The sequence below is a fragment of the Mauremys reevesii genome, linkage group 22 (genome assembly GCF_016161935.1).
Source record: "Mauremys reevesii isolate NIE-2019 linkage group 22, ASM1616193v1, whole genome shotgun sequence".
NCBI lineage: Eukaryota > Metazoa > Chordata > Testudines > Geoemydidae > Mauremys > Mauremys reevesii.
In genome coordinates this window covers 4,549,650-4,577,353 of record NC_052644.1, presented here as the reverse complement: position 1 = coordinate 4,577,353, position 27,704 = coordinate 4,549,650, and the positions used below count along the sequence as shown (strand labels likewise).

Sequence of the window (27,704 nt, the reverse complement as noted above, 5' to 3'; positions counted from 1 at the left end):
ACCCACAGCCCCCGCTCCCCTCTACATCCCTGTTCCCCCCCCCTCATCTTACCCACAGCCACCTACTTCCCCATAGCCCCTATAGCACCAGCTCCCCTCTCAACATCCTGCTCCCCCTCATTTTACCCACAGCCCCAGCTCCCCTCTAATCCCTATTCCCCCTCATCTTACCCACAGCCCCCACTTCCCCATAGCCCCTATATCACCAGCTCCCCTCTCAACCTCCTGCTCCCCCTTTTCTTACCCCACAGCCCCAGCTCCCCTCTACATCCCTGTTCCCCTCTCATCTTACCCACAGCCCCCACTTTCCCATAGCCCCTATAGCCCCAGCTCCCCTCTCAACATCCTGCTCCCCCTTATCTTACCCACAGCCCCAGCTCCCCTCTACATCCCTGTTCCCCCCTCATCTTACCCACAACCTCCTACTTCCCTATAGCCCCTATAGCACCAGCTCCCCTCTCAACATCCTGCTCCCCCTTATCTTACCCACAGCCCCCACTTCCCCTATAGCCCCTATAGCCCCAGCTCCCCTCTCCACATCCTGCTCCCCCTTATCTTACCCCACAGCCCCCACTTCCCCTATAGCCCCTATAGCCCCAGCTCCCCTCTCAACATCCTGCTCCCCCTTATCTTACCCACAGCCCCCTACTTCCCCTATGGCCCCGATAGCCCCAGCTCCCCTCTCAACATCCTGCTCCCCCTTATCTTACCCCACAGCCCCCACTTCCCCTATAGCCCCTGTAGCCCCAGCTCCCCCCCGGCAGCCCCATCCCCCCGAGGAGGCGGGGATGCAGCGCTGATGCTGGTGCTGATGCTGCGGGCGGCGCATGGGCTCTGAGACGCTCCGGACCCAGCGCCAGCGCCCGGGCACCGAGCAGACGGAGGATCCTCAGCCGCGGTAGGTGCGGCCCGGGCCGGGCCGGGCCCCCATCGGCAGGGACAGAGGGGCCGGGCCGGGTCCAGCGGCCTCCGCCCCGGGGGGGTGGACATGGGGGGAGAGTCGGTGATTATCTGGGGCCCGGCTGGGATCAGCCCCCGCCCCCCAGCCGGGCGAAGATCAGGTCCCTCCCCTGCCCCCATCGCCCCCCTTCTGCCCTCCCCACCCGTCACCCCATCGCCCCCCAACCAACACGCCTGTACCCCATCGCCCCTGCCCCTGCCCCATCGACTGATCACCTGTACCCCATCCTCCTCCCATCCCCCCTCCCATCCTTCCCCATCCATCCCCATCACCCCTCAACCAACCCGCCTGTACCCCATCACCCTCTTCCCCATTGACTGATCACCCCACCTGTACCCATCCCCATCCCCTAACCCTCCCATCCTTCCCTGTCCACCCCATCACCCCCAACCAACCCACCTGTACCCCATCCCCTTCCCGCATCCCCATTGACTGATCACCCCACCTGTACCCCATCCTCCTCCCATCCCCTCCCATCCTTCCCCATCACCCCCAACCAACCCACCTGTACCCCATCGGCCCCTGCCCCCTTCCCCATTAACTGATCACCTGATCACCCCACCTGTGCCCCATCCCCTTCCCATCCCCTCTCCCATCCTTCCCGTCCACCCCATCACCTCCAACCAACCCGCCTGTACCTCTGCCTTCCCCTCTCCCTCTCATCCTTCCCCATTCAACCCAACCAACCCACCTGCACCCCATCCCCTACCTCCTCCCATCCTTCCCTGTCCACCCCATCACCCTCCAACCAACCCGCCTGTGCCCCCTCCCCTCTCATCCTTCCTCTGTCCACCCCATTCCCCCAACCAACCCACCTGCACCCCATCCCCTACCTCCTCCCATCCTTCCCTGTCCACCCCATCACCCTCCAACCAACCCGCCTGTGCCCCCTCCCCTCCCATTCTTCCTCTGTCCACCCCATCACCCCCAACCAACCCACCTGTACCCCCTCCCCGTCCCATCCTTCCCGTCCACCCCATCACCCAACCAACCCACCTGGACCCCATCCAACTCCCATCCCCCTCTCATCCTTCCTCTGTCCACCCCATTCCCCCCAACCAACCCACCTGTACCTCATCACCCGATCACCCCACGTGTACCCCATCCCCCCTTCCTATCTCCTCCCATCCATCCCCATCACCCCCAACCAACCCGCCTGTACCCCATCCCCATCCCCTACCCTCCCATCCTTCCCCGTCCACCCCCATCACCCTCCAACCAACCCACCTCTACCCCATCACCCCCAACTACCCTGTCACCTCCACCCTTCCCATCTGTACCCCAGTGCCCCCACTGCCCCTCCATCCTCCCCAACTACCCCATCACCCCACCTGTCCCCAGCCACCCCATCATCCCCACCCTTCCCATCTGTACTTCCAGGGCTCCTCCCGGACCCTCCATCCTCCCCTGCCCTAATCCACCCATTCCTATCCCCATCCACCCCACAGTCCTGCCTCGTGTGCCCCATTCTCCCCTCTAGGCCTTGACAACCCCCCCACCCCCATCGCCTCCCTCCACTCTCGTGTCCTGATCCTTCTCCCTCACCCGCAACCATTGCCCTCCCCCGCAGGGCCACCCCATTTCTTCCCCTTTGTCCACCAGTCCCACTGTTTCTGGGGCTCTTGTGCCCTGCAAGGGACTTTTGGATGTCAGGCCAGGGGTGTGTATAGGGCGGGGGGGAGGGGAGTGTCCAAGGGGGCCCCCACCAAGCCCCCCTCTGGACCGGTGGCAGGAGAGGCCTGGCTCACCTTTCCCATAGGAGCCTTTGGGGGGCAGGAGGGAGGGGGTTCTGAACTGCTGGGCTTTCCTAAGCTGGAGCAGGAGACAGCAGTGTATGATCTGGTGAGATGGGCAGAGGGAGTAGGGTCTCGTGGTTAGAGCCAGGACTCCTGGGTTCTATTTCCAGCTCTGGGAGGGGAGTGGGGTCTAGTGGTGAGAGCAGGGGAGGCTTAGCCCCAGGACTCCTGGGTTCTATTTCCAGCTCTGGGAGGGGAGTGAGGTCTAGTGGTTAGAGCCAGGACTCCTGGGTTCTATTTCCAGCACTGGGAGGGAAGTCTGTCTGTTGTGATTGCAGGGAGACAGTGGGCCTAAGCCCACCCATAGCTAAACACCCTCCCACTTAAGCATGGGGGAGGGACCAGTGAACCTAGCCCCGAGTGAGTACTGGGGACAACAGATGAAAGAGCAGAGACAGGAGTGGGGCCTAGTGTTTAGAGCAGGGCACTGGGATTTGACCCTGGTTTTCAGTTCCTCGTTCTGCCTTGCCATGTGACGCTGCAAGGAAGCCCCTTCACTGGTCCATGCCTCAGTTTCCCCATCCCAATTTTTTTAATCATACTAAACTCACTGTGGGGAGGCGGGGGCGAGCCTGTGGGGCTTAAAATGAATGTGAGCCCCTGGGACAGAGGGTGCTGCAGAGATGCCAGGTCTGATCGTATTAGCTCTGCCCAACGGCGGCGAGTCGACCCTCGGGGGGCGTGGCAGGTTCTGCTGATTGCTCAGAGGCCTGGACATTTTTCCCCCCCTTCCCTCCGCAGCCAGGAGTAACAACCCATCATGACCAAAGACGACTCAGCCGAGCTTCCCTCCGAGGAGGCGCGCCAGCCGCTGGAGTTCCAGAGCCCCGTCCTGGAGCGGAGGAAGAAACCCATCGTCCATCCCTCCGCCCCTGCACCCTTGCCCAAGGACTATGGTGAGCTCGCCCCGCCACCTGCCTGGGGGCTCGTCAGTGTCTTGCTCTCACCCTCCTTTCGTTCCCCAGCCTTCCCCCGGCTTGGGATCCCAGGGACCCCCGTCGCCCAAGACAGCCGCACGGGGTAACGTTTCCCGTTACTGAGGGGCCTCATCCCCAGGGGTGCTGAGCACCAGCCAGTGAGAGGCAGCGTGGCCCACCAGCTGAGGCCATGGGAGAGTTGGGCTCAGTCCCCATCTCTGCTGCTGATCTCCCGCTCTCTGTGTGCCTCAGTTTCCCCTCCTGCCTGTTGTCTGGTTTGACTGTACCCTCTCTGGGGCAGGAGGGAATGGGGGGGCTCTTGCTCTGTGTCTGTGCACAGCCCAACACAATGGGGCCCCGATTTCAGCTGGGACCCCAGGGCGTTGCCATGATGCGTATAAGAAGAGTGGCAGGTGCTTGGAACCTCTGGGGATCAGACCCCAACATCCAAATCCCTAGCTCTTATCATTAAGGGGTCTCAGAGCCCCATTTTACAGATGGGGAAACTGCTCCATGCCTCAGTTTCCCCAAAATCACCCAGCAGGGTGGGGGCAGTGCTAGGATTAGAACCCAGGTTTCCTGGAGCCTAATCCAGTGGTGTATTCACTAGGCAGCACTGCCTCCCCGCATTGGCCTATGGGTGACAAGGATGTAGTTGTATTCTCCTCCCGTGTGATGCTGTGTCATTCAGCTTTTAACCCCAGCGCCAGGTGCCCTGGAGTCTGAATCCTTCTACTTATCCACCATGCGTTCCACCCCGCCCCCCCCACCACAACGGCTCACCGCTGCTCGTGTTCGGACAGGGCCAGCTCTGAGCCAGCAATCTCCATGGCCCAGTCAGGCCCCGGTGTCTGTGCTGAGGCTGCCAGCAAGAGGTGACTGTCTGACATCTGAGAAAACGGGCAGAGACCAGCCAAACTCGCTTCATGTAAGCCGCCGACCCGCGCGTCAGTGCTAATGGAGTTCGGCCATAGAAACTGAGGTCTGATCTGAGCAGAGTTAGGACCAGTTTGTGTCAGGTGGGAATATGATTCTTCTTCCCTATACAACCCGGACGGGTTATGCCGGTATAGCTCCTATAGGTGGGAATAGTTATCCATGTCTGAGCCAGCGGCGGCTCCAGGCACCAGCACTCCAAGCCCTGCTGGTCCCTGCGAGGGCGGCAGTCAGGGAGCCTTCGGCGGCTTGCCTGCAGGAGGTCCGCTGGTCCCGGAGATTTGACGGCAATTCGGCGGCGGGTATGCTGAAGCCGCGGGACCGGGGACCTCCCGCAGGCAAGCTGCCAAATCTGCAGGACCGGGGATCTCCTGCAGGCGCGCTGCCGAATCCGTGGGACCGGGGACCTGCCGCAGGCGCGCCGCCGAAGGCAGCCTGACTGCCGTGCTTGAGGCGGCAAAAAAGCTAGAGCCACCCCTGGTCTGAGCACCTTTACGCCTGCATAACTGAACCCAGGTCTCCTGCTTTCACTAGACTGGGATAGTTAAGGCAGGACAATTTGGGTGGGGAGACAAAATCCCTAGGCTGGATTTGAACCAGAGGTTCTGAAACCCTTCCTTTGACTGCTGGGGCGGGCGGGCTGCCTGGCTCCGAAACTTGCAAACAAAGTACCCACATGAGTCCCTCTCAGGAGCAGGACCCGGTGGAGGTGTGCTGGGGACGAATTGGCAGGTGATCGGTTTCTAAACACAGCCCAGTGACTCAGTGTTGCTAGATGCAGACACGGTGCGTCATCGAATGCCACTATTCTGGAAAGTCCCCCCCCCGCAGCTGCCTTTGCATGAATTTGGCTAGGACTGTGGCAAGAGCAGTATAGATTTTTGTTTGGGGGGGTGGGGAGATGAGAGAAGAGCACGTGTCTCACCAGCAATAGAAATGGGGAGGGGGTTGACTTTGGAACCTTTATTTATTATTATCGGATTATGCTGTGAGTATTTTGGCAAATGAGATTAGCTATGAAATCCACGCTAGGAATATGCTTACAGCAGGTGCTGGTACCATAAGCTTATGGGGGAGTTTTTGCAGTGTGGATTGTGTGGGAGCCCCATTGGCTCTGCGCAGTCTCCAGGTGCCTACCCCTTGCTGTGATTAATTAAAAGAACCCAACAATTTAAAACAAAAGGTGACTGTAGTGGAAGGCTGATCTTGCTTGCCTGAGAGTCAGGATAGCGAGGCTTTATCCCTGTGTGAGGCAATCGTACCGTGCCTCAGTTTCCCCATCTGTAAAATGGGGAGAATAACCCTGCCTTTGTCTATTTAGATTGCGTGCTCTTTGGGACAGGGACTGTCGCTCACTCTGTGTCTGTGCAGTGCCCAGCACAATGGGGCGCCGGAGCTTTAATAATTTAGCAGCGGTGGAAGGTGTCAGATAGACGGCCCCAGAGAGGCAGAGACATGGTTTGTTTATCTGAGAGTTCAGTCTCCAGGGCCATTTAGGCCCCTGATTCTTTGCTTGCTGTGAGCTGAGGCCCACAGACTCATTTCACCAAAACAGCCCTTGACCAGTAAACGACTGCTGGTGACTACCCCGCCTGGCTAGGGTTGGAACCAGTGACCTACGCATCTCCACCCAAATGGTTCCTTATGTAGTTAAGACAGTCATTTGTTTAATCATAATGATTATCCTTTGTTTCATTTATTTATTAATAGTAATACTGTAATGCCTAGTCATGGCCCAGGAGTCCACTGTGCAAGGTGCTGCACATATTAATGCTATTAGGTGTGTTACGGTAACACCTAGATGCCCCAGCCATAGCCCAGGAGTCCACAGTCCCTGTACATTTTTATTGCTATTAGATGTATTGCAGTAAAACAGGAGGGAGAGGGATAGCTCAGTGGTTCGAGCATTGGCCTGCTAAGCTGAGGGTTGTGAGTTCAGCCCTTGAGGGGGCCATTTAGGGATCTGGGGCAAAATCAGTACTTGGTCCTGCCTAGTAAAGGCAGGGGGCAGGACTCAATGACCTTTCTGGCTCCCTTCCAGTTCTATGAAATAGATATATATAACCTAGGAGCCCCAGTTGCATGCTAGGTGCTGTACATTTTTATTGCTATTAGGTGTATTACAGTAGCACCGAGGCACCCCAGTCACAGACCAGGACTCCATTGTGCCAGGTGCTGTACATTTTTATTGCTATTAGGTGTATTGCAGTAGCACCTAGGCACTGCAGTCATGACCCAGGCCCCCATTTAGCTTACGTGGCAGGGGCTGGGCTTTCCGCTCCGCAAGGCCTGCTCCCATCCTACAGCGGCTGCACTGGGAGCGGGATGAAGTCTTAGGCAGCAGGGCATTTTTACAGCATTTACCAATAATGACAATCATGGGTAAAGCTGGGATTGAAAGCAGCGGCCTGGGCTGAGCAGTGGATCCCGGAAGATGTCCTGCCAAATGGAAAGAGCAGCTGATGTTATGCAAATGGGCGGTTGGCTCAGCCTAGAAGAATCCAGCAAAGGCGAATGAACAGCAGGGTGTGATGGGATGTCTGATCGATCATGGGGCTGGGGAATGGGACCTTTCCCATCAAGGGGGGCTGGCTGCAATCCAGCCCCAGGGCGGGGGACTGGCTGACTCAAGGGGGCAGGGAATGGGACATGGGGCCTTTGCCCTCTGGGGGGCGCTGGCTGTGATCCAGCCCCAGCGAGGGGGAATAACTGGCTCAGGGGGCTGGGGATTGGGATATGGGGCCTGTCCCCTCTAGGAGGTGCCAGCTCTGATCCATCCCCAGGGTGGGGGAACTCACTGGCTCTGGGAGTGGGGAATGGGACACAGGGTCTTTCTCCTCTTGGGGTCTCCAATTCCAATCGAGTACCTGGAGGAGGGGCTGGCTGGCTCAGGGAATGGGATCTCTCCCCTCTAGGGGGTGTGGGCTTTGATCTGGCCTCAGATTGGGAAGACTGGCTGGGATATGGCGGGGCCTGGGATATGGGACCTCTCTCTAGGCGGCGTGGTCGCTGATCTGGCCTCAGGGCAGGGGGACTGGCTGGCACAGGCGCTGGAGGCGGCCTGTGAGGTGGGAGCCGCGGGGGAGGATAGCAGACAATGCGGCTGCCTCGTTTGCGGAGAGATGCCATCAATCTGGCACCTTTCACCCGTGTGAAATTGACTCCAAAGCCTCCCCGTCACACAGCCCAGCTCTTGTGCTGCTCACAAGCTGGGTTTTATCCCCATGCGCTGCCTCCTGACAGGCCGATCTGAAAAGCTCTCTCCTTTGTCCAAGGGCCCTGCACTCCGGAAATCTATAGCTCACCCTGGAGTCAATTAGATGATTGAAACAATTGAAATGATGTTTATTCCTCCCTAAATCAACCTGAGAAACTGAAGTACGGTTCTGCTTTTATTAGATATATGATGGTAGTGTCTGGAGGCCCCAGATCAGGGCCCCGTCGCGGCCGGGCGCTGCCCAGACACACAGTGACCGAGATCAGGCCCCCATCGCTCTGGGCGCTGCCCAGACTCAGCGAGAGATGGTCCCTGCCCAAAGAGCTTCCAGGCTAAACAGACACGGCAAACCAAGGCAGGATGATTCTCCCCCCAGTACAGCTGTGGGAGCTGAGGCCTAGAGAAGTCAGGGTCAAGTTTTCAAGCCACACTTGTGGCCAGATTTTCCAAAGAGCCGGGGTCAGCCCTGCAAAAGGAAGCAGCTGTTTCAAGCGAGATGAGTGCTCAACGTGCTGAGTGTTTTTATTTGTGAGGGTTATTGCTTCTGTCTAGTGCATGAAAGGGAGGCGAGCTCTCAACATTTGCTTCTCTCCTACCCCACCTGTGTGTGGCAGAGTGGATAACTGAACCTACGAGGTCTGCGTGGTAGCCCACTGCCTTAACTACAAGGTTGTGGACAGGATGAGGGGCTTGCAGATGAGCTCAGGGGGATGGTGCCATGCTTAGGGGGCTGCCAGGAAAGGGTTTGTTTGCTGGCAGGCGTAAGGGATAATTCTCCACTGGCATAAAATTCATGGGACCTATTTTTATGGCTTTATTTTCGGTCTTTGCTAAAGCTGCTTCAGGTTTTGGGTTATAAACTCGGGCTTGAGCCTGTTGGAGTCGGCGGTAAATCGCACGTTGATTTCAACAGCAACTGGCTCGTCGCCCCTTTCGCTCGCCTCCCGTGTCCCCACCCGGCGGCCCCGGTGCGCCCGGCTTCTGCACGGCGCCGCCGAGCGGCCGCGCTCTCATCTGCACGTGTGCGGTGTCGAGACGCGTCCCCCCCGCCCCTCGTCCGTGGCAGTTCGGCTACGTCTGCCGGCGTGGCTCTCTGTACGGCTGGGTCGGAGCCCGGAGCACTGCCGTGCCGTGGTGCTCGCGAGCGACAGTCACGCTGGCCTGTTTTGGCTGTTGGGCTGCAGCTCAGGCGGTGTTTCATAAGAAGCCGTTGCTGGGGGAGGGAAGATCCAGGCTTTGTGTTTCCCTGGCAGGCTGAGACAAGTGCCCGCTGCTGCCTGGCATATTTATCTCTAGGCTGCCTGCAAAGGGGATGAATGTGGCTGCAGCCCATATGTGTCAACTGCACGGCGCTGTCGGCTCACTAGAATGTTACTCCAAAGGACCCTGTGAGTCAGGACTAAGTCAGTGCTCCAGGGTGGTACTGGGGCGGGGGGGAAGGTCCATCAAAGTGTGGGTGGAGAAGCCTATAGGAGATACTCTTCCCTCTAATTAGTGCTGGTCCCTTTGCTTTGCTGCAGGGAGCAGGGTGGGTGACTCAGTAGAGGGCACTTCGCCTTTGTATTCAGTGCTGGCCCCAGCGTGGGGCTAGACCAGGGATAGGCAACCTATGGCCCGGGTGCCGAAGGCGGCACGCGAGCTGATTTCCAGAGGCACTCACACTGCCCGGGTCCTGGCCACCGGTCCGGGGGGCTCTGCATTTTAATTTAATTTTAAATGAAGCTTCTTAAACATTTTTAAAACCTTATTTACTTTACATACAATAGTTTAGTGATATATTATAGACTTATAGAAAGTGACCTGCTAAAAATGTTAAAATGTGTGACCGGCCCGCGAACCCTTAAATCAGAGTGAATAAATGAAGACTCGGCACCCCGTTTCTGAAAGGTTGCCGACCTCTGGGCTAGAGGGAGCTGCACTGCAGGGCTTCAGTAGGGGGCGCTCTCCCCTTGCAGTCTGCGCTAACCCCAAAGTGTCACTAGGGGGCGCTGTGCTACTTGACTTAGCGGCTTTCAGATCAAATGCAAAACTGAAACCCGAAATCCTTCCAGTGATTCTGCGACGCTCTTTGCAAATATAGTGACGTTAGCCCTTTTAGCCAGGGCACTGTGGTTAACTGCAGCCTACTTCCTTCCAGTCCCCCATGCTGTGTCAATTATATACAGGGTTTTTCTTTACTTTCTATCCTAAACTAATGTACCATGTTGCTGTTGAACGCTGCTGCGCCCCACCCCAGAGGAGGCTGCATTGTAGCACTGAGGAGCGATCCCTGTACAAATATGAAAGGAGGGTTGTTTATATGGTTATGGCGGAAGTCGCCAGGTAGCGCTGTGACAATCTTATCAATTCTTTCTCTTAGCCTGTGAGCAGTGTTCAGTCTTGGAAGCCACGCTGGGCTCTTTTCCGTGCTGCTGTTTCTCTTTGGAGGAGCCGTTGCAAGCAGCGGGAGAATTGAGCCGCTGCTTCAGTCTCCCCAGCTCGACTCCCGAGTCTTTGGGCAGAATTGCTTCCTGGGAACCAGCCATTGGTATTTGTCCAGAAAGAGGGCAGGGGTCAGATGGGAGAGAAGAAAACGAGGTGGTACTCTTCCAAGCTCCGCCCACTAAATAAGCCCCGCCCAAGTGTGTCGCCAAAAGGAGACGCTGCCAACAGCAGGTCAGGCAGATGTTCATAAAGGGGGCCATGGTGCCGCTTGGTTATCTCAGCTCCTTACGCTGAGCTGCCCCTCGGTGGGGTTTGTCCCTGGGCTCTGCTAGACTCCTGGGCTCAGTGTGACAGAGAAGGCAATTTCCTGCAATCTCCTGGCCCGACCTGATTGAATTAAGCGTCGGTATCCTAAGGTTTGTCTACATTTGCAACCCTACCGTGGTGCTGCACTGCTGGAGCGCGCTGGTGTAGACACTACCCGTGCCGATGGGAGGGGTTCTCCTGTCACTGAGGTTAATCCATTCCCTCGAGAAGCGGAGCTGGCGTTACTCCATCGGCGTCACATCGGCGGGAGACGCATTTGAGTGGAGACACATGTGCCGCTAGGGCATAGCTTTGTAGTGTAGACCAGGCGCCCCGAGGAGACACCTGTTGTCGGCCGATCAGCTGTTACAGAGAGGACGAGATCAGACGCCCAAACTGGACCGGGGAGTGACTCTCAGATTCATGGCGGGGCTGGTTCTGAGTGAGACTGAGCCGTTGTGAACTTGTGGCCACAAAAAAACCGCTGGGTGGGATTAGAAGGACTGATCACCGGCCAGAGCCCTTATTAGAGGCCAGGCGATTGCCTGAGCCTTGCCCTCTGCCAGGTCGCTGGAAGAGCAGCGAGTGTTGCAGGAGATGCTTCGTATTTTGGGTCTCTCTGCCGCAGTCACTGCACCCTCATTTGATCAGCGCGTCTCTGGACCGGCCAGCTCCAGTGCGGAATCGATTAATAGCCCAGGGCTGTTCTGTGGGAGAGGCTCGACTGGTGGGAACCAGAGCGCGCAGGCGACAGGGTCGCTGGCGTTTGTCTGACCGGGTGACGGTGTTCGGGCTTTAACGGTGGCCAGAAAACTTTGTTGGGACTTTAAGCAATTGGGTTACGTCTTGGATCCGTGCGTCGCCTTGTGCGCTCGACTCTACTAGCAACGTCCCAGGGTATCTCAGGAGGAGCAATACGTCCGAGGCAGGCAGATTTGCTGGGGATCAGGCTGCTTGGACGTATCCCGCTGAGACGCACGACTCCGCCCAGGAGAGGCGATGGCTGAGGAACTGGGAATCCAGAGCGGGTGCCCCTGCTGGACCCCAGAGGGGGAGCACAGGCGCAGTTACCCTGAACTGTAACCAACGACTCCTTCCTGATTGTGGGGGAGAAACAAACACTCATATGGCTGCTCCCAAACCCCACCCAGCTCATTGGGCATTTCCGTGACCTGCTCTGGCCTGACCTCACATGGAATCGTTAACACAGCGGATGTTTAAATGGACTCAGTCCTCCCTGAGATGAGGGGGGCGGTTCACACCTCTCTGAGCAATTACTTTAGACTCTGCACGGGGACGTGTTTTCTGGGCAGCCAGAAAAGCTAGCTGGCTTGCAAATGAAAGCTGAGATTCTGGAGAACAGCAGAGTCGGTTCAGAGAGGGGCAGGTCTGGCACATGGGCACATACTGGGTGTAGCTGATCCCTGGCGGACGGGAGCCCTGCATGCTGTTTGCAACCACCTCTGTCCAGGGGCTGGTGTAAATGAAACAAGCTGTGCTCAGAAAACACCCAGACTCTTCATCGCTCCCAGCTCTGCCACTGGCCTGCTGGGTGACCTTGTGCATGTCCCTTCCCCGCTCTGTGCCTCAGTTTCCCCTCCCACTTCTGACTATGTAGGCAAGAGCTAACAGCACAAGGGGGCCCTGCTCTGTATAGGGACCTGTAGGTGCTACTGTCATACAGGCTCGGCGTGGCGTGGTCTCGATTTTGGATGGGGGGGTCAGGTGCTACCGCAGTGCACCTAATAAAGGGGTAGATCCCCCTTTTTAAAGACCTTCCTTCTCTTTCCAGCTTTCACTTTCTTTGACCCGAATGATCCGGCTTGCCAAGAAATCCTCTACGACCCCAAGACCACGGTCCCGGAGCTGTTTGCCATCATCCGCCAGTGGGTCCCCCAGGTGCAACATAAGATTGATGTCATAGGCAGCGAGGTGAGTGAGGGGAGCCGACGCGCCTTGCGCAGTGCCTGCATGTGCGCAGCCTGGCGCTGGGGAGAGGCGCCGGGTCGCCTGCCCTGGGGACACGGGACGTGCCGTGGGGGGGTGGGGGGCTGCAGCTGGGTGGAACCGGCACATCCTAATCAGATAAGGGCCTGATTCCACTGGGGGGTCTGAGATCGGTGCCGCAGTGGGTCGGAAAACAGCCCACAGGAAATTCCGAGGCAGAGTCTAGTGGGTAGAGCTGGGCGGGGGCTGGGCGTCAGGACTCCTGGGTTCTGTTCCCAGCTCTGGGAGGGGAGGGGAGTTGAGCAGGTTAGAGCAGATTGGGGCTGGCAGTCAGGACTCCTGGGTTCTATCTTCAGCACTGCCACTAAGTCGCTGTGTGACCCTAGGCAAGTCCCTTCCCTGCTTTGTGCCTCAGTTTCCCCCCTTCTGCCAAAGGGGCAGTGCCTGCCTTCGAGATCCCCGGAGCAGAGGTGCACCGTGTTGCTTCTGTTAGAAACCTCCCATCAGGCCTCCCTCACTGCACCCCCCAAGCTCCCGTCACCAGGGACCTTCCCACTCCATGCTGGGTGCTGTTCTGACCTGGCAATTAACCTGAGACACAGCGGGATGGCTGTGGGGGGTGGGGAATGCGGCTTGACCAGCTCTGACCAACCCCACCACCCTGCTCTCCCTTTCCCCTCCCCTTCGGCTCCTGCCCCCACCCTCTCTCCCCCTGCCCCTGCCCTCCTCCCCACTCTCCCCCCCAGATCCTGAAGCGCGGTTGCCATGTGAACGACCGGGATGGCTTGACCGACATGACGCTGCTTCATTACGCCTGCAAAGCTGGGGCGCATGGTGTCGGTGAGCTGGCGTGGGGGTGCAGGGAGGGGGACGGGCTGCACGGTGGGCTGGGAAGGGGTAGGCTCCCTTTTCGGGGTCACCCTGTTTCTCAGCTGAGGCGCGGATGGCTGAATCCCCTGGTTGGGGGGCGGGGAGCTGCTGTCCTGGAGCAACTGGGACAATCTGGGGGGCTCACACTGCCCCACACAGGCTCTGCCTCTGTGCCGTGGGCCAACCCCGCACTTGAAGGGGGGTGGCAGACAGCCCCCATCCCCTTGAGGCAGGGCCAGCATTGTGGGACCCATTCCTTCCTCGGTGGAGCAGGATCGGGGCCATTTTTCTCCTGTAAAGAGGTGGGGGGGGGCCCTCAGTGCTCACCTCAGCTGCTGGGGTGTCTCTGCTTGGTGGCGGGGGGTGGGGCCTGCTGTACTATCCCCAGTCTGCCCCACCCAAAGCTCCCTGCTTGGGTAGGGTTGGCCGAACCCTCTGGAGCAGGGAGGCTGGGAGTTTAAAAACCCACTGAGACCTGGGGCAGCTCCCCACACTCAGAGCAATGGGCTCAGGCTCTTGGCAGACCCAGGCAGCATCAGTTACACCCAGGACAGCTCCCCATGCTCAGAGCGATGGGCTCAGGCTCTCTGAAGACCCAGGCAGTGGTGCTGCGTTAGTTACACTCAGGACAGGTTCCCCATGCTCAGAGCGATGGGCTCAGGCTCTCGGCAGACCCAGGCAGCATCAGTTACACCCAGGACAGCTCCCCATGCTCAGTGCAATGGGCTCAGGCTCTTGGCAGACCCAGGCAGTGTCAGTTACACTCGGGACAGTTCCCCATGCTCAGAGCGATGGGCTCAGGCTCTCTGAAGACCCAGGCAGCGTTGCTGCATTAATTACACCCAGGACAGTTCCCCATGCTCAGAGCGATGGGCTCAGGCTCTCTGAAGACCCAGGCAGTGTCAGTTACACTCGGGACAGCTCCCCGTGCTCAGAGCAATGGGCTCAGGCTCTCAGCAGACCCAGGCAGCATTGCTGCCTTAGTTACACCCCGGACAGCTCCCCGTGCTCAGAGCGATGGGCTCAGGCTCTCTGAAGACCCAGGCAGCGTTGTTGCATTAATTACACCCAGGACAGTTCCCCATGCTCAGAGCGATGGGCTCAGGCTCTTGGCAGACCCAGGCAGTGTCAGTTACACTCGGGACAGCTCCCCGTGCTCAGAGCAATGGGCTCAGGCTCTCTGAAGACCCAGGCAGCATTGCTGCCTTAGTTACACCCCGGACAGCTCCCCGTGCTCAGAGCGATGGGCTCAGGCTCTCAGCAGACCCAGGCAGCATTGCTGCCTTAGTTACACCCCGGACAGCTCCCCGTGCTCAGAGCAATGGGCTCAGGCTCTCAGCAGACCCAGGCAGCATTGCTGCCTTAGTTACACCCCGGACAGCTCCCCGTGCTCAGAGCGATGGGCTCAGGCTCTCGGCAGACTCAGGCAGGCATTAGTCACAGCCATTCCTGTATTTTTGGCTTTTCCCCCTATTCGCCGTGGCTGGAGAGCTGCTTCCTTTCCAATGCAAGCCAAGCTCCTCCTGGGATCCCGTGACTCAGGGAGCCGGGGCTCCATCCTGGGCCCAGCGCGCCTCTGCCTTCCTCCAGTCTGGAGCGTGCTGCTGTTTCTCTCCTGCAGGAGCCTCAGGGGGAGGGCGGTTCCAGGGGCTGTTGTGCCAACTCAGGGGTCTGATCCCATCGCCTTTGCCCCCCTCCTCCCCCCCAGGCGACCCTGCTGCTGCCGTCCGCCTCTCCAACCAGCTGCTGGCCCTGGGGGCGGACGTGACCCTGCGTAGCCGCTGGACCAACATGAACGCGCTGCATTACGCCGCCTACTTCGACGTGCCTGAGCTCATCCGCATCCTGCTCAAAGGCTCCAAGCCCAAAGGTGAGCGGGGGCGAGGGGAGGGGCCACAGGCCGAAGAGGGGGACGCTTCCCCCTGAGGCCAGCCGGGGGCCCCCCGGAGTGCTACTGCCCCCTGGCTCTGAGATTGCGTTGCCCTGGCCCGAGCAGCCCTAGCCGCGTTTCTGGTAACCAGCGAATATCAAAATACCTGGGAAGGCAAAAGCGACCTCAGTGGCGGGGGAGGGCTGGGAGCCAGGACTCCTGGGTTCTATCCCCAGCTCTGGGTGGGGAGTGGGGTGTAGTGATTAGGGCTGGGAGCCAGGACTCCTGGGTTCTATCCCCAGCTCTGGGTGGGGAGTGGGGTGTAGTGATTAGGGCTGGGAGCCAGGACTCCTGGGTTCTATCCCCAGCTCTGGGTGGGGAGTGGGGTCTAGTGATTAGGGCTGGGAGCCAGGACTCCTGGGTTCTATCCCCAGCTCTGGGTGGGGAGTGGGGTCTAGTGATTAGGGCTGGGAGCCAGGACTCCTGGGTTCCAGCCAATGTTCCCTCTAATTTTTGACAGGCCGTGTGTGCAAAAGAATTCTTCTGTGCAAATCGTTGTGCTTCTGTGCAAATGTTTGTGTGTAGTGTTTTGCCGTGTGCATGAGGTTTAGGATCTGTGTGCGCACACACACGCGCACAGCTTAGTGGGAACAGTGGTTCTAGCCCCAGTTCTGGGAGGGGAGTGGGGTCTAGTGGTTAGAGTGGGAGTGGGAGAGGGCTGAAAGTCAGGACACCTGGGTTCTATCCCCAGCTGTGGAAAGGGAGTGGGGTCTAGTGGTTATGGGGGAGGGGCTGGGAGCCAGGACTCCTGGGTTCTATCCCCTGCTCTGGGAGGGGAGTGAGGTCTAGTGGTTAGAGCAGGGGGGGCTGCTAGCCAGGACTCCTGGGTTCTGTTCCCACTTCTGCCACTGACTCATCGTGTGACCTTGGACAAATCACTCCCTGTGCCTGTTTCCCATCTAGCCGTTGGCATGGGGGGTGGCAGGTCCCTTCAGGGCAGGGGTCGATGTCTCACCCTGGGCCGTGTTCGCGCTTTGCCTTGCAGTGCTCAACTCGACCTGCAGCGACTTCAACCACGGCACGGCCCTGCACATCGCCGCCTCCAACCTGTGCCTGGGGGCTGTGAAGTGTCTGCTGGAGCACGGGGCCAACCCTGCTGTCAGGGTGAGAGCGCGGGAACGAGGGGGAGGGGCACGGGAATGGGAGCTAAACTGCCTGGAGAGGAGGGGATGACCTTATACAGACAGGAGACCAGCTGGGGCAAGATGAGGGGGGAGCTGATAGCACATAAAAGACACCAGACTGTCAGGATATGGACTGGGGGGAGGAGGGGGGAAGTGGCAGCAAAGAGAGGACCTAACTGGGGGGATATGGACCAGGGGGAGGGGCTGCAGTCAAAGAGGGGACCTGGCTCTGGGATATGGACTGGGGGGAGGGGCTGCAGGTAAAGAGGGGATCTGACTGTGGGGATATGGCCTGGGACAGGGGCTGCCTGCAAAGAGGGGATGTGACCCGGGGGGATATGGACTGGGGGGAGGGGCTGCATGCACAGAGGGGCCCTGACTCTGGGATACGGACTGAGGGGAGGGGCTGCAGGCAAAGAGGGGACCTGACTGTGGGGATGTGGCCCGGGACTGGGGCTGCAGGCAAAGAGGGGACCTGACTCATGGGGATATGGATTGGGGGGGAGGGGCTTCCTGCAAAGAGGGGACCTGACCCATGGGGATATGGACTGGAGGGAGGGGCTGCAGGCAAAGAGGGGACCTGACTCATGGGGATATGGATTGGGGGAGGGGCTTCCTGCAAAGAGGGGACCTGACCCATGGGGATATGGACTGGAGGGAGGGGCTGCAGGTAAAGAGGGGACCTGACCCATGGGGATATGGACTGGGGGGAGGGGCTGCAGGCAAAGAGGGGACCTGACTCATGGGGATATGGACTGGGGGGAGGGGCTGCAGGCAAAGAACAGCCCTGACTCTGCGATATGGCACAGGGGATGGGGGAGTGCACTCAGGCAGCCTCTCGGGCCCTTTCCCCCCGGTCCCAGCCTCTCTCCCACTCCGCCCCCTGCAGAACAGCAAAGGGCAGGTGCCGGCCGACGTGGTGCCCGACCCCATGGACATGACGCTGGACAAGGCCGAGGCCGCCATGGTCGCCAAGGAGCTCAAGCAGCTGCTGCTGGACGCCGTCCCTCTGAGCTGCAACCTGCCCAAGGTCACGCTGCCCAACTACGACAACATCCCCGGCAACCTGATGCTCACCTCCCTGGGCCTCAAGCTGGGGGAGCGCGTGGTGGTGGACGGACAGAAGGTACCGGCCCCTCGGCCCCCTCTGGGAGCTCCCCAAGCAAAGGGGCGGTGGGCTGGGCCGGGGCTTGGATGGGGGATCTTGGAGCAGAGCGGGGTGGGGGCTCAGTAGGTGGCGCTCTCCCCTCGGTGCCTGCGCTGACCCCAGTATGGCAGTAGGGGGCGCTGTGCTTCAGGGAGCGGGGTGGGGGCTCAGTAGGGGGCGCTCTCCCCTCGGTGCCTGCGCTGACCCCAGTATGGCAGTAGGGGGTGCTGTGGTGCAGGGAGCGGGGTGGGGGCTCAGTAGGGGGCGCTCTCCCCTCGGTGCCTGCGCTGACCCCAGTATGGCAGTAGGGGGCGCTGTGTGCAGGGAGCGGGGTGGGGGCTCAGTAGGTGGCGCTCTCCCCTCAGTGCCTGCAATGACCCCAGTATGGCAGTAGGGGGCGCTGTGCTGCAGGGAGCAGGGTGTGGGCTCAGTAGGGGGCGCTCTCCCCTCAGTGCCTGCTCTGACCCCAGTATGGCAGTAGGGGGCACTGTGCTGCAGGGAGCAGGGTGGGGGCTCAGAACGGCCCCAGCCTCTGGCTGTGATGATCTGTTTGTGTCTCTGTAGCTGGGCACCCTGCGTTTCTGCGGCACGACGGAGTTCGCGAGTGGCCAGTGGATCGGGGTGGAGCTGGACGAGCCAGAGGGCAAGAATGATGGAAGCGTTGGAGGAATACGCTACTTCATTTGCCCTCCGAAGCAAGGTAAATGGAGCCCGGACGCCTGGGTTCTGTTCCCAGCTCTAGGGTGGGAGTGGGGTCTAGAGGCTAGCGGGTGGGACTGGGAGCCCGGACGCCTGGGTTCGGCTCCTCTTTCCAGAAGGGAGTATGGCTTAGTGGATACTGGGCTGTACAACTAAGTGTTTTCTGAGTCCACCACTGACTGTTGGGGTTTTTTCCTCCATCTTCTCAGGGGTTTTCGCCTCTGTGTCTAAAATTGCCAAAGCCACAGACCAGATGCCGTCATCGGTGACGTCCACCCCAAAAACCCCCCGCATGGACTTCTCCCGCATGACCGGGAAGGGCCGGAAGGACAAGAAAGGTAGCGGGGAAGTCCTAGCGGCTGAAGCAGCAGGGGCTGGGAGCCAGGACTCCTGGGCTCTGCTCCCAGCTCTGGGAGGGGTGTGGGGTCTAGTGGTTAGAGCAGAAGGGCTGGGAGCCAGGACTCCTGGTTTCCACTCCCAGCTCTGCCACTGATTCCGCGCGTGACCTTGGCTGTGCCCCTTTCCTTCCATGTCTCATTCGTCCACATCTGGAAAGGTACCTGGCTAATTAACGCTGAAGACCCTTTATCGCCGGGGGTGGGTGGAAAGAGCTCACCTGGCCTTTGGATTTGAAATCTCATCAAGGGGCTTGACATGGCAGCTGATTAATCAGGGGCGGCTGGGGCAGCGCTGCGCACCGGGCTCTTTGCTAGGAGATAAATCAGGCTCCCCGTGGCCCTGTCCTCGGATCGTGCCTGCCCCTCCGTGTCTGGCGGGGGAGAGGGCAAAGCCCTGGCAGGCTGGCCGGCTCTAGCGAAGGGAAAATTTGCGTGCTATTTACATATGCAAATTAGAAAGGCCCAGCCTCCCCACAAACCAATCCCACCAGTTCTTCCCACCCATGTGCCTCAATCCTCCCCCATATTCCAGTCAGTCTCCTCCTCTCAACCCATTGCCCCCTTTCTCCCCCCCTCAGCCAACCTGGGCTTGGCATAGAATCTCAGGGTTGGAAGGGACCTCAGGAGGTATCTAGTCCAACCCCCTGCTCAAAGCAGGGCCAATCCCCAACTAAATCATCCCAGCCAGGGCTTTGTCAAGCCTGGCCTTAAAAACCTCTAAGGAAGGAGATTCCACCACCTCCCTAGGTAACCCATCCCAGTGCTTCACCACCCTCCTAGTGAAATAGTGTTTCCTAATATCCAACCTAAACCTCCCCCACTGCAACTTGAGACCATCGCTCCTTGTTCTGTCATCTGCCACCACTGAGATCAGCCTAGATCCAGCCTCTTTGGAGCCCCCCCTTCAGGTAGCTGAAAGCAGCTATCAAATCCCCCCTCATTCTTCTCTTCTGCAGACTAAATAACCCCAGTTCCCTCAGCCTCTCCGCATAAGTCATGTGCTCCAGCCCCCTGGTCATTTTCTTTGCCCTCCTCTGAACTCTTTCCAATTTGTCCACATCCTTTCTGTAGTGGGGGCCCCAAAACTGGACGCAATACTCCAGATGAGGCCTCACCAGTGCCGAATAGAGGGGAATAATCACGTCCCTCGATCTGCTGGCAATGCTCCTACTAATACAGCCCAATATGCCGTTGGCCGTCTTGGCAACAAGGGCACACTGCTGACTCATATCCAGCTTCTCGTCCACTGTAATCCCCAGGTCCTTTTCTGCAGAACTGCTGTTTAGCCAGTCGGTCCCTAGTCTGTAGCAGTGCATGGGATTCTTCCGTCCTAAGTGCAGGAGTCTGCACTTATCCTTGTTGATCCTCATCTGATTTCTTTTGGCCCAATCCTCCAAGTTGTCTAGGTCACTCTGGACCCTCTCCCTACCCTCCATCTTACCTCCCCCCACTCCCCCTCAGCTTAGTGTCATCTGCAAACTTTACAATTCATCCCATCATCCAGATCATTAATAAAGATGTTGAACAAAACAGGCCCCAGGACCGACCCCTGGGACACTCCGCTTGATACCAGCTGCCAACTAGACATGGAGCTATTGATCGCTACCCGTTGAGCCCGACGATCTAGCCAGCTTTCTATCCACCTTAGAGTCCATTCATCCAGCCCATACTTCTTTAACTTGCTGGCATCTCCTGCTGGGGGCTCCTCTCCCTGCTCCCTCCAAGTCACTCATTGGAGGAGAGAGGAAAAGTTGAGGACGGGGAGATGGCAGGATTGGCTTACAGATGGGCAGGGTTTCAATCACCGCTCTGGCACCCGGCTACCGGAGGTCTGGGCAGCCCTGGGCTGGTCTCACTGCCTTTCCGCTCAGCCCTCAGGAAGAAGTCTCCCTCCGTGGGCAGCCTGGACCGAGAAGGGCTGAAGATCGAGATCGGGGACCAGGTGCTGGTGGCGGGGCAGAAGCAGGGCATCATCCGGTTCTACGGCAAGACGGACTTTGCGCCGGGTAAGGGACCGGCTGGCGGGAGGGCAGAGCTGCCGACTGGTGGGTGGAAAAGACTGTAACAGGGTCTTTTCGCTCTGGCGTGGGAGTCTGGTGCTCGTAGAGCCGAGGCTCCGGGGTTTGAGCCCGTGTCTCGTGCTGGGAAATAGACTGCTGACGGCTTCTTATCCCATCGCCAGGTTACTGGTTCGGCATCGAACTCGACAAGCCCACGGGGAAACACGATGGCTCGGTCTTTGGGGTCCGGTATTTCACCTGCTCCCCTAAACACGGAGTCTTTGCCCCACCTTCCAGGGTCCAGAGGTACGTTTCTCCTGGCTCTAGCTACGTGTGAGCATGAGCGATTGCCTTCTGGGGGCTAACCCCACTGAGGGACCTGCTGCTACTTTAGCTCAAGGGTGGGAACCTGCGGTTGGGGTGCTGGGTTCAAATCCTGCTCCCTGAGGGGGGCGTGTGTGTGTGAGTACGATTTCCTGAAGCTCCTGACAGCTCTGATTCTAATTGGCGAGGCTGAGACAGCCTTCAAATCATCCTAACGAAGCCCCTTTGAGTGGCAGATATTCTCCCCGGAGAGCAACGGGACTCGTCTAAGGCAAATGTCACAGAAGTGGCTTCCCCCGGATTATCCGCCTCCCGTTTTCAAGAGGCTTTGGGATGGAACTCAGGCCTCGCCTGTGTGGAGGGTTCGCCCTGATCCCAGTCACCGGTATGCGAGCAGCCTTCCTTGCCTATCACCGGTGGTTGGAATCTGGGCCACTCCTTGGCGTCGGTAAGGTCCTGGCTGCGCTGTGAACAAGCCTCTTTTCTCTGCCCCTCCCTTGCAGGATCGGCGGCCCCAAAGACTCCCAGGGAGATGGCGGTTCGGTGAAGAAGGTGCACCAAGTCACTAGTAGGTATACTCTGGATCCTCTGCCTTTCCCTTCCCCCCAGCGACGGGAGGGACCAGGGGCCAAGTGCACCCCACCTGTGACTCCATTGGCCTTGCACCGGGGGGGTGACTTAACTAGTGAGGCCACGGGGACACCCAGTCTTCCCCAGCAATTCCATTTGTGCCCAATGGCCCCATGGAATCTCTCTTCGGTGCTTATGTGACCCCTCCACCCCTCCTGCACTGTCCTCTCTGAGCATCTCACAATCGTTAGGGTGTGTTTAGCTTCACATCGCTCCTGGGAGGCAGGGCTAGTTATCCCCCTTGCACATATGGGGAAACCGAGGCACAGACTGGCAAAGTGACTTGCTCAACGTCACGCGGGGAGTCTGTGGCGTAGCAGGTAGTGCTCCAACCCCTGCTCCATGCCCCCCTCATTCTGCCAGCGCCATTCCCCCAACACACACGGCTCTCGATGCAGCAGCAGCCCTCCCTTGCCTCAGCCTGCCACCCCCTCTCTCTTCCGTGTTTTGAGCCGTAAGCCCGTCATCTCCGCGATCCTTTGCAGCCACCGTGCAGGGAATTGAATCCAGGCCGCCCACATCCCAGGCGAGCACCCTAACCACGAGGCCTGTGCACCCTCCTGGGTTTGTCGCACTGTGATTCCACCTGGGGTTGTTAGAGGGCGTGGGTGGCCCCCGGGTACAGTGACTCCATTTAAAGCGACAGCGTTCTCCCTTCTCTCGCAGTGTCACAGCCAAAGCGCAACTTCACAGCAGTCAGGACTCCAAAAGACATCACGTCAGAAAACTCCATCTCTAGGTAAGGCGGGGAAGGAGCTGGGGGCAGGGTGGGGGGTGACCAGAGCTCTCCCATCTTGGCTTGGGTGGGGAAGCAATCCCCACCCTGAGTCCCAGACACAGAAATGACCCTCCGCATAGCCCCCTTCCTGACACTCTCCTGGGTAAGTAACATGCACCTGAAAAGCAAAGGGGAAAATTCCCTGTAGCATCCCCTAGCGACTCCCAGCTTAGAACCGGAGCCAAAGGAAAAGAGAGAAACACCATTCCCTGGGCTGGAAGCTGTTCTCGGCCTGGGGCTAGGCAGCCAGATGATCTGTGGGTCCCTTCTGCACTTTAATTTAGGGGGTCCCCCTCAGGCCCCAAGCAGAGTACGCTGGATGGAAATAGCCCCCCGGGAACCACCCCATTGCTGGCCCATGTGGAGCTGGTGTAAAAGCCAAGCTCCCAGTGTAGGGCATGGGTTGGGGCATAGCTGGAGTGCCCTGCACTGTGGTTATTCTCTGTCCACCAGGGCCCATAGGGGGCTGATTGGGGGTGTGGCCAAAGCACCCTGCTGTTTCTATTCTCTGCTCTCCGGGACCCATGGGGGGGGGCTCAGGAACATCGGGGGAGTGCACTGTGCTGTAGCTATTCTCTGCCACCAGGCCCCCTGAGGAGCAAACAGGAAATGAGAGCAGCCTCAGAGCTAACTTACTGCTAGAGCAGCCCTGAGGCTGCTCTGACTTTACAGTGCAGGCCGGGCAGGGCCCTGCACAGGAAGCATATGGGGAGGACAAAGCTGGCTTAAAGCCATTGTAAACCACCTTCCTTGTCTCAAGTGAGAATAACAGCACCAGACCCCTGGGATGTGCCAGCCAATGGGGGAAGAGCAGCCAGCACCAGCTGTTTCAGAGGATGATTGATAGAGTCAAAGTGGTTAAGGCCAGAAGGGACCATTAGACCATCTCATCTGACCTCTGCAGGCCCTTCAGTTTCACCCGATACCTCTGTATCAAGCCCTAGACTTTAGCTAGACTTCGGCACTTCAGTCTTCAGGAGGCTAACCTGTTGTGAGCCCCCCTCAGATCTAGCTGGGGGGGAAATACCCTTTCCCTGGCTGCCTATGTAGCTGTTGTTGTTATTTATTATGTGAATTATGGTAGTGCCAAAAAAAACCAGTCACAGACAAGGACCCCTTTGTGCTAGGGCTGTACATTTTTATTGCTATTAAATGTATTACGGTAGCTCTCAGCCACCCCAGTGGTGGATCAGAACCCCACTGTGCTAGGGGGCTGTAGATTTTATTGCAATTAAGTGTATTACGGTAGCACCCCCAGTCATGGAGCAAGACCCCATTGTACTAGGTGTTATACATTTTTATTGCTATTAGGTGTATTATGGTAGTGCCTAGGAGCCCCAGTCACAATGGTGCGAGGTGCTGTACAGTTGTGTTGCTATCCGGTGTATTACGGTAGCGCCTAGGTGCCCCAGTCTTGGATCAGGATCCTGTGGTGCCAGGCGCTGTACATTTCTATGGCTATCAGGTGCTGTACAATCACAGAACAAAAAGCCAGTCCCTGCCCCAAGAAGCTGACACGCTGCCTTCTCATTTCCTCTCCCCCCGCTGCGAGCAGCCCGGCGAGCGCTCCCCACCTCTCGTCTCTTTCAGATTACTCTTCTGCTGCTGGTTCCCCTGGATGCTGCGTGCAGAGATGCAGTCCTAAGGCCTCGGCGCGCGCCTCTCCCGTCCTCCGCTCTGTCCTCCGTTCTCCAACTAACCGAAAGACTGCTCTCCCCGTTGGGCTCTCATCCCCCCCCCCGCCCCCGAGTCACAGTTCTAGTGAACCCCAGTGCCTTGGTACCATTGAACGTCGCCCCCTGTAGTCCGCGAGAAAGGCTGCACTAACCCCCCCACCCCACCGCGCGTATGCACCTCACGCCCCGGGTAGACGTGACATGGGCTCGGAAGCTCCCCTCTTTGATTTCTCCCCCGGGGCGCAGTGGCGTGAACACAAAGCCTCTTTGGTACAGATTTGCCCTCTGTGGTTTTATTGCTCTGAGCCTGACGCTCGGGGTCAGGCCGATCCAGGATCCCCAGAACCTGGCCCTTTGAGTTGCTCCCCAGCTAAACTTAATCTAACCTGGCCTCTCTCTACATCTCTGTAGCAGTGCGGACAGGGTCAGGTTATAACACTCCGACTGTGGAAGTAATGATCCTCCCCAGCTTAAGCCGCCTTTTTCTCTGGGAATCATGTAATGCTCACCTTCCAGGATCAATGCTATTCGATTGCTCAGTTCCTTCCAGGGAGGAGATCTGGCTTATAGAAACTGGTCTCGTGTTGAACCTTAAAGAGCAGTGACATTTGGGGGGACCCTCCTCTCTGGAAGTAGTGCAGGCCCCCTTCTGAGAAAGCCCCTGTCCCCCGGGATTCACTCTGGGGCCCACTGTTCAGTTACCATGGGGGGAAATCCGTGCATGAGCGTATTTCCAAGGTACATCAGCACTTACTGAGATTGCTAAACATTTCCCTTGAGACACAGCTGCTCCAAGGATGTTGGCTTCAAAGGTTGGAGCAGCTTGTACCAGGGTCGGGGGTCTCTTAACACGGCGGTTGCCCGGTGTTCCTCCGTCCCTCTTTCATTCTCATTGATTTGTTCCCCTCCGTGCAATCGCTCTTTATTCGCAGGCAAACCTGCCGGGCTGTTTTCCTTTTGAGCTGTTTAGAAAAAAAATTATATTTTTAAAAGAAAAGGACCCTTAATAACTATCTTAAAAGAAAAATTAGCCGTGGATGGCATGTTGATGGTCCCCACTGAGCCGAAGGTCTGTCTAAACGTGAACATTGTCCTGTTTAACTCTCCCGGTTAAAGCAGTCCAGTCCCAGTCCAGTTAAAGCACTACTGTGAATTTATAGTGGTATCAAGGTGCTTATATCAGTCTAGTGGAGAGGAAGGGGAAGAAACTATACTGGCTACAAGACACCTTTATCCTGGTATAACTAAACCCTACACAGGGGTTATATCAGTGTAACGGTATCAGTAAAAAAAACCCACACCTTTAGCCCACACGCTTGTGCCAGCACAAAATCTGTGTGTGGAACTGGTGTAAGGGAATGAGGTGCCCAGTTCTCTCCTAGTGACAACCCCAGCCTTGGTAAATAGCCAGCTTTGATCCAGTGTAACCATGCAGTTTGCAAAGGTGCCTCATCCTGTGACAGCTTGTTCCCCTTTCTGTGTGGGAATAGCTATCCTGGTGGAAGCACACAGACCCTGGTAAAACTGCATCCACACTAGAGGGGAGTTGTACCGCGTTAGCTGGTCCGGTCTAGTGAAAGGGGTACAGTGTTCGGGGGCAGGTCTCAGGAATGCTGGGAAGCTGGAGGTATTTGGGGTGTTGACAACCGCCTCTGAGCGGCTACTTTGGGGAATGATGGAGAGCTCCCTGTCTGAGTGGCTGGGCTCGGCTCCGGGCAGCAGAAAGTACCGCAGCCTGCTCTCGTCGGGGGAGAGCTACAGATAGTTGGCTGGGTACTGCCCAAGACAGGGCGTGGGTCATTGCTAGAAACCAGGAACAGCTGCATAGAATCTATCCCTCCATCCATCCATCACTGTATCCTTGGATCCATCCATCTTATCCCTCCACCCATGCTTCCTGACCCCTCTATCCTCCGATCTATCCATCTTCTCTCTCCATTCTTCTCCCTCTATCCTCAGATCTATCCATCCATTCTTATCCTTCCCTCCATCCTCCACCGCCGCTGCCATGTCCCCTAATGTCACAAACTGGGAAAGCGGGAGAAAACGACTGGCCAACCTGCTTTCTCTGGGGTGTCCTGTTAGTAAGCAGAGGTAGCCTGGTCCAGTGGGTAGAGGTGGGGAAGCCAGGACTCCCGGGTTCTATTCCTGACACTGGGAAGGACAAGGGGAAAGGAATCTCATTCACCTGTTCTATTCCTGACACTAGGAAAGGCGCACTGGGCAAAGGAATAGAAAGGCAGGACTCCTGGGCTCTGTTCCTGGCATTGAGAAGGAGCGTGCCACTGACACTATGGGCAAGTCCCCGTGCCTCTGTGTGCCTCAGTTTCCCCCATCTACAAAATGGGGATGAGGATATTGACCCACCTCACTGAGGGGTCATGGAGCTTGAATAATGAAAAGGCTTTGAGCCCCTCAGAGTGGCAGCTCCTCCTGGAAACACAGCGCAGGATCAAGTGGTGAAAAAAGGACCAGGGTACTTTAAAACACCTCCAAGTGGCACTGCTGCTTGTGCACCAGGCCGGAGTTCTAACCATCATCTCCAAATCCTCCATGTCTTTCTGTTGCATTTTGCGAGAGCTGGGCAAAGCCAGGACTCCTGGGTTCTATTCCTGCCACTGGGGAAGGAGCTTGGGGAATAAGAAGCCAGGGCTGGCCCCTAAAGCTGCCCCCACACGCATCGCCATCCCTATCTGCTGTTAGCTAAACACACGCATAACCTCATCCTCTCAGCTTCCTCTCTAGCCCAATAAAAAGACCCCCCCCGCTTTCTCATTTTCTTTTTACTAGCAATAAACCCTCCCCCCTGCAATTGTTCAGCTTCACCCTGGTCGCGAGGGGGTATCCTGGGCCTTCCCCCATTTCATCCAGACCCTGAGTCACCTCAGCCGGGCCCGTGTTTCTGATGCTAACCGGTGTCAAAATACTAACCTGGCCCCAGTCCGGCTCGGACTCCTTTGCAGTGGTCCCCGCCATGGCCTCAGTGTTTGTATAATAGAAATCACACGTCGGATGGAGTTTCATTAACACTATTTTTAAAATTTGTAACCCATTCTCCTTGTAAATTGTTTAGCGAGTGGCTTGTTACTCCCGCTGACGATCTCGCTGTTAACTCTGCATGCCTTGTCTCTTTCCCCGTCCATCCAGGATCTCTGGAAAACTCAGCATGAGAAGAAATCAGTATGCCTATTGCTTATCTGTCATTAATAAAGAGTGTTTCTATGTGCATGGTGTAACAGGTCTCTGGCTTCAGGGTGACCAGACAGCAAGTGTGAAAAATCGGGACGGGGGTGGTGGGTAATAGGCACCTATAGAAGAAAAAGCCCCAAATATCAGGACTGTCCCTATAAAATAGGGACATCTGGTCACCCTATCTGGCTTCCACTCCTCAGAGCGCTGCTTGGTCCCATCTCCCCCACCAGCTCATCTTTGGAAGTAATATGAGGAGTGGGAAGGTGGCATCTCAGGTCAGCGGGGCATTTAAAACTAAAGCCTCTGCAGCATCTCAGTTTAGAATCCGCTTTTTCTCCGCATCCATGAGGGCTAGAAAATTAACTTTAAAAAAATAAATAATTTGAGATTCTCAGCAGCGGCTTAAAGATGCCACCTCCTCTCTCTTTCTGG

At 57.6% G+C, this 27,704-nt stretch overlaps 1 protein-coding gene across 2 annotated transcripts; it reads left to right on the top strand.

Moving 5' to 3' along the window:
* The first annotated feature begins 794 nt into the window (after window positions 1-794).
* On the top strand, window positions 795-27,306 carry CLIP3 (CAP-Gly domain containing linker protein 3). 2 transcript variants are annotated; one of them, XM_039511105.1, is made up of 14 exons: window positions 795-898; window positions 3,499-3,653; window positions 12,350-12,489; window positions 13,251-13,344; window positions 15,083-15,244; window positions 16,290-16,408; window positions 17,318-17,554; window positions 18,140-18,275; window positions 18,484-18,612; window positions 20,544-20,678; window positions 20,855-20,978; window positions 21,500-21,564; window positions 22,293-22,365; window positions 23,995-27,306. In XM_039511105.1, exons 2-14 carry the CDS (start codon window positions 3,518-3,520, stop codon window positions 24,047-24,049), a joined length of 1,605 nt encoding a protein of 534 aa, XP_039367039.1. In that variant the 5' UTR covers window positions 795-898; window positions 3,499-3,517; the 3' UTR covers window positions 24,050-27,306. The 2 variants fall into 2 exon arrangements, with proteins under 2 accessions (XP_039367039.1, XP_039367040.1); XM_039511106.1 differs by having other exon boundaries at window positions 21,500-21,568.
* Window positions 27,307-27,704: the final 398 nt, after the last annotated feature.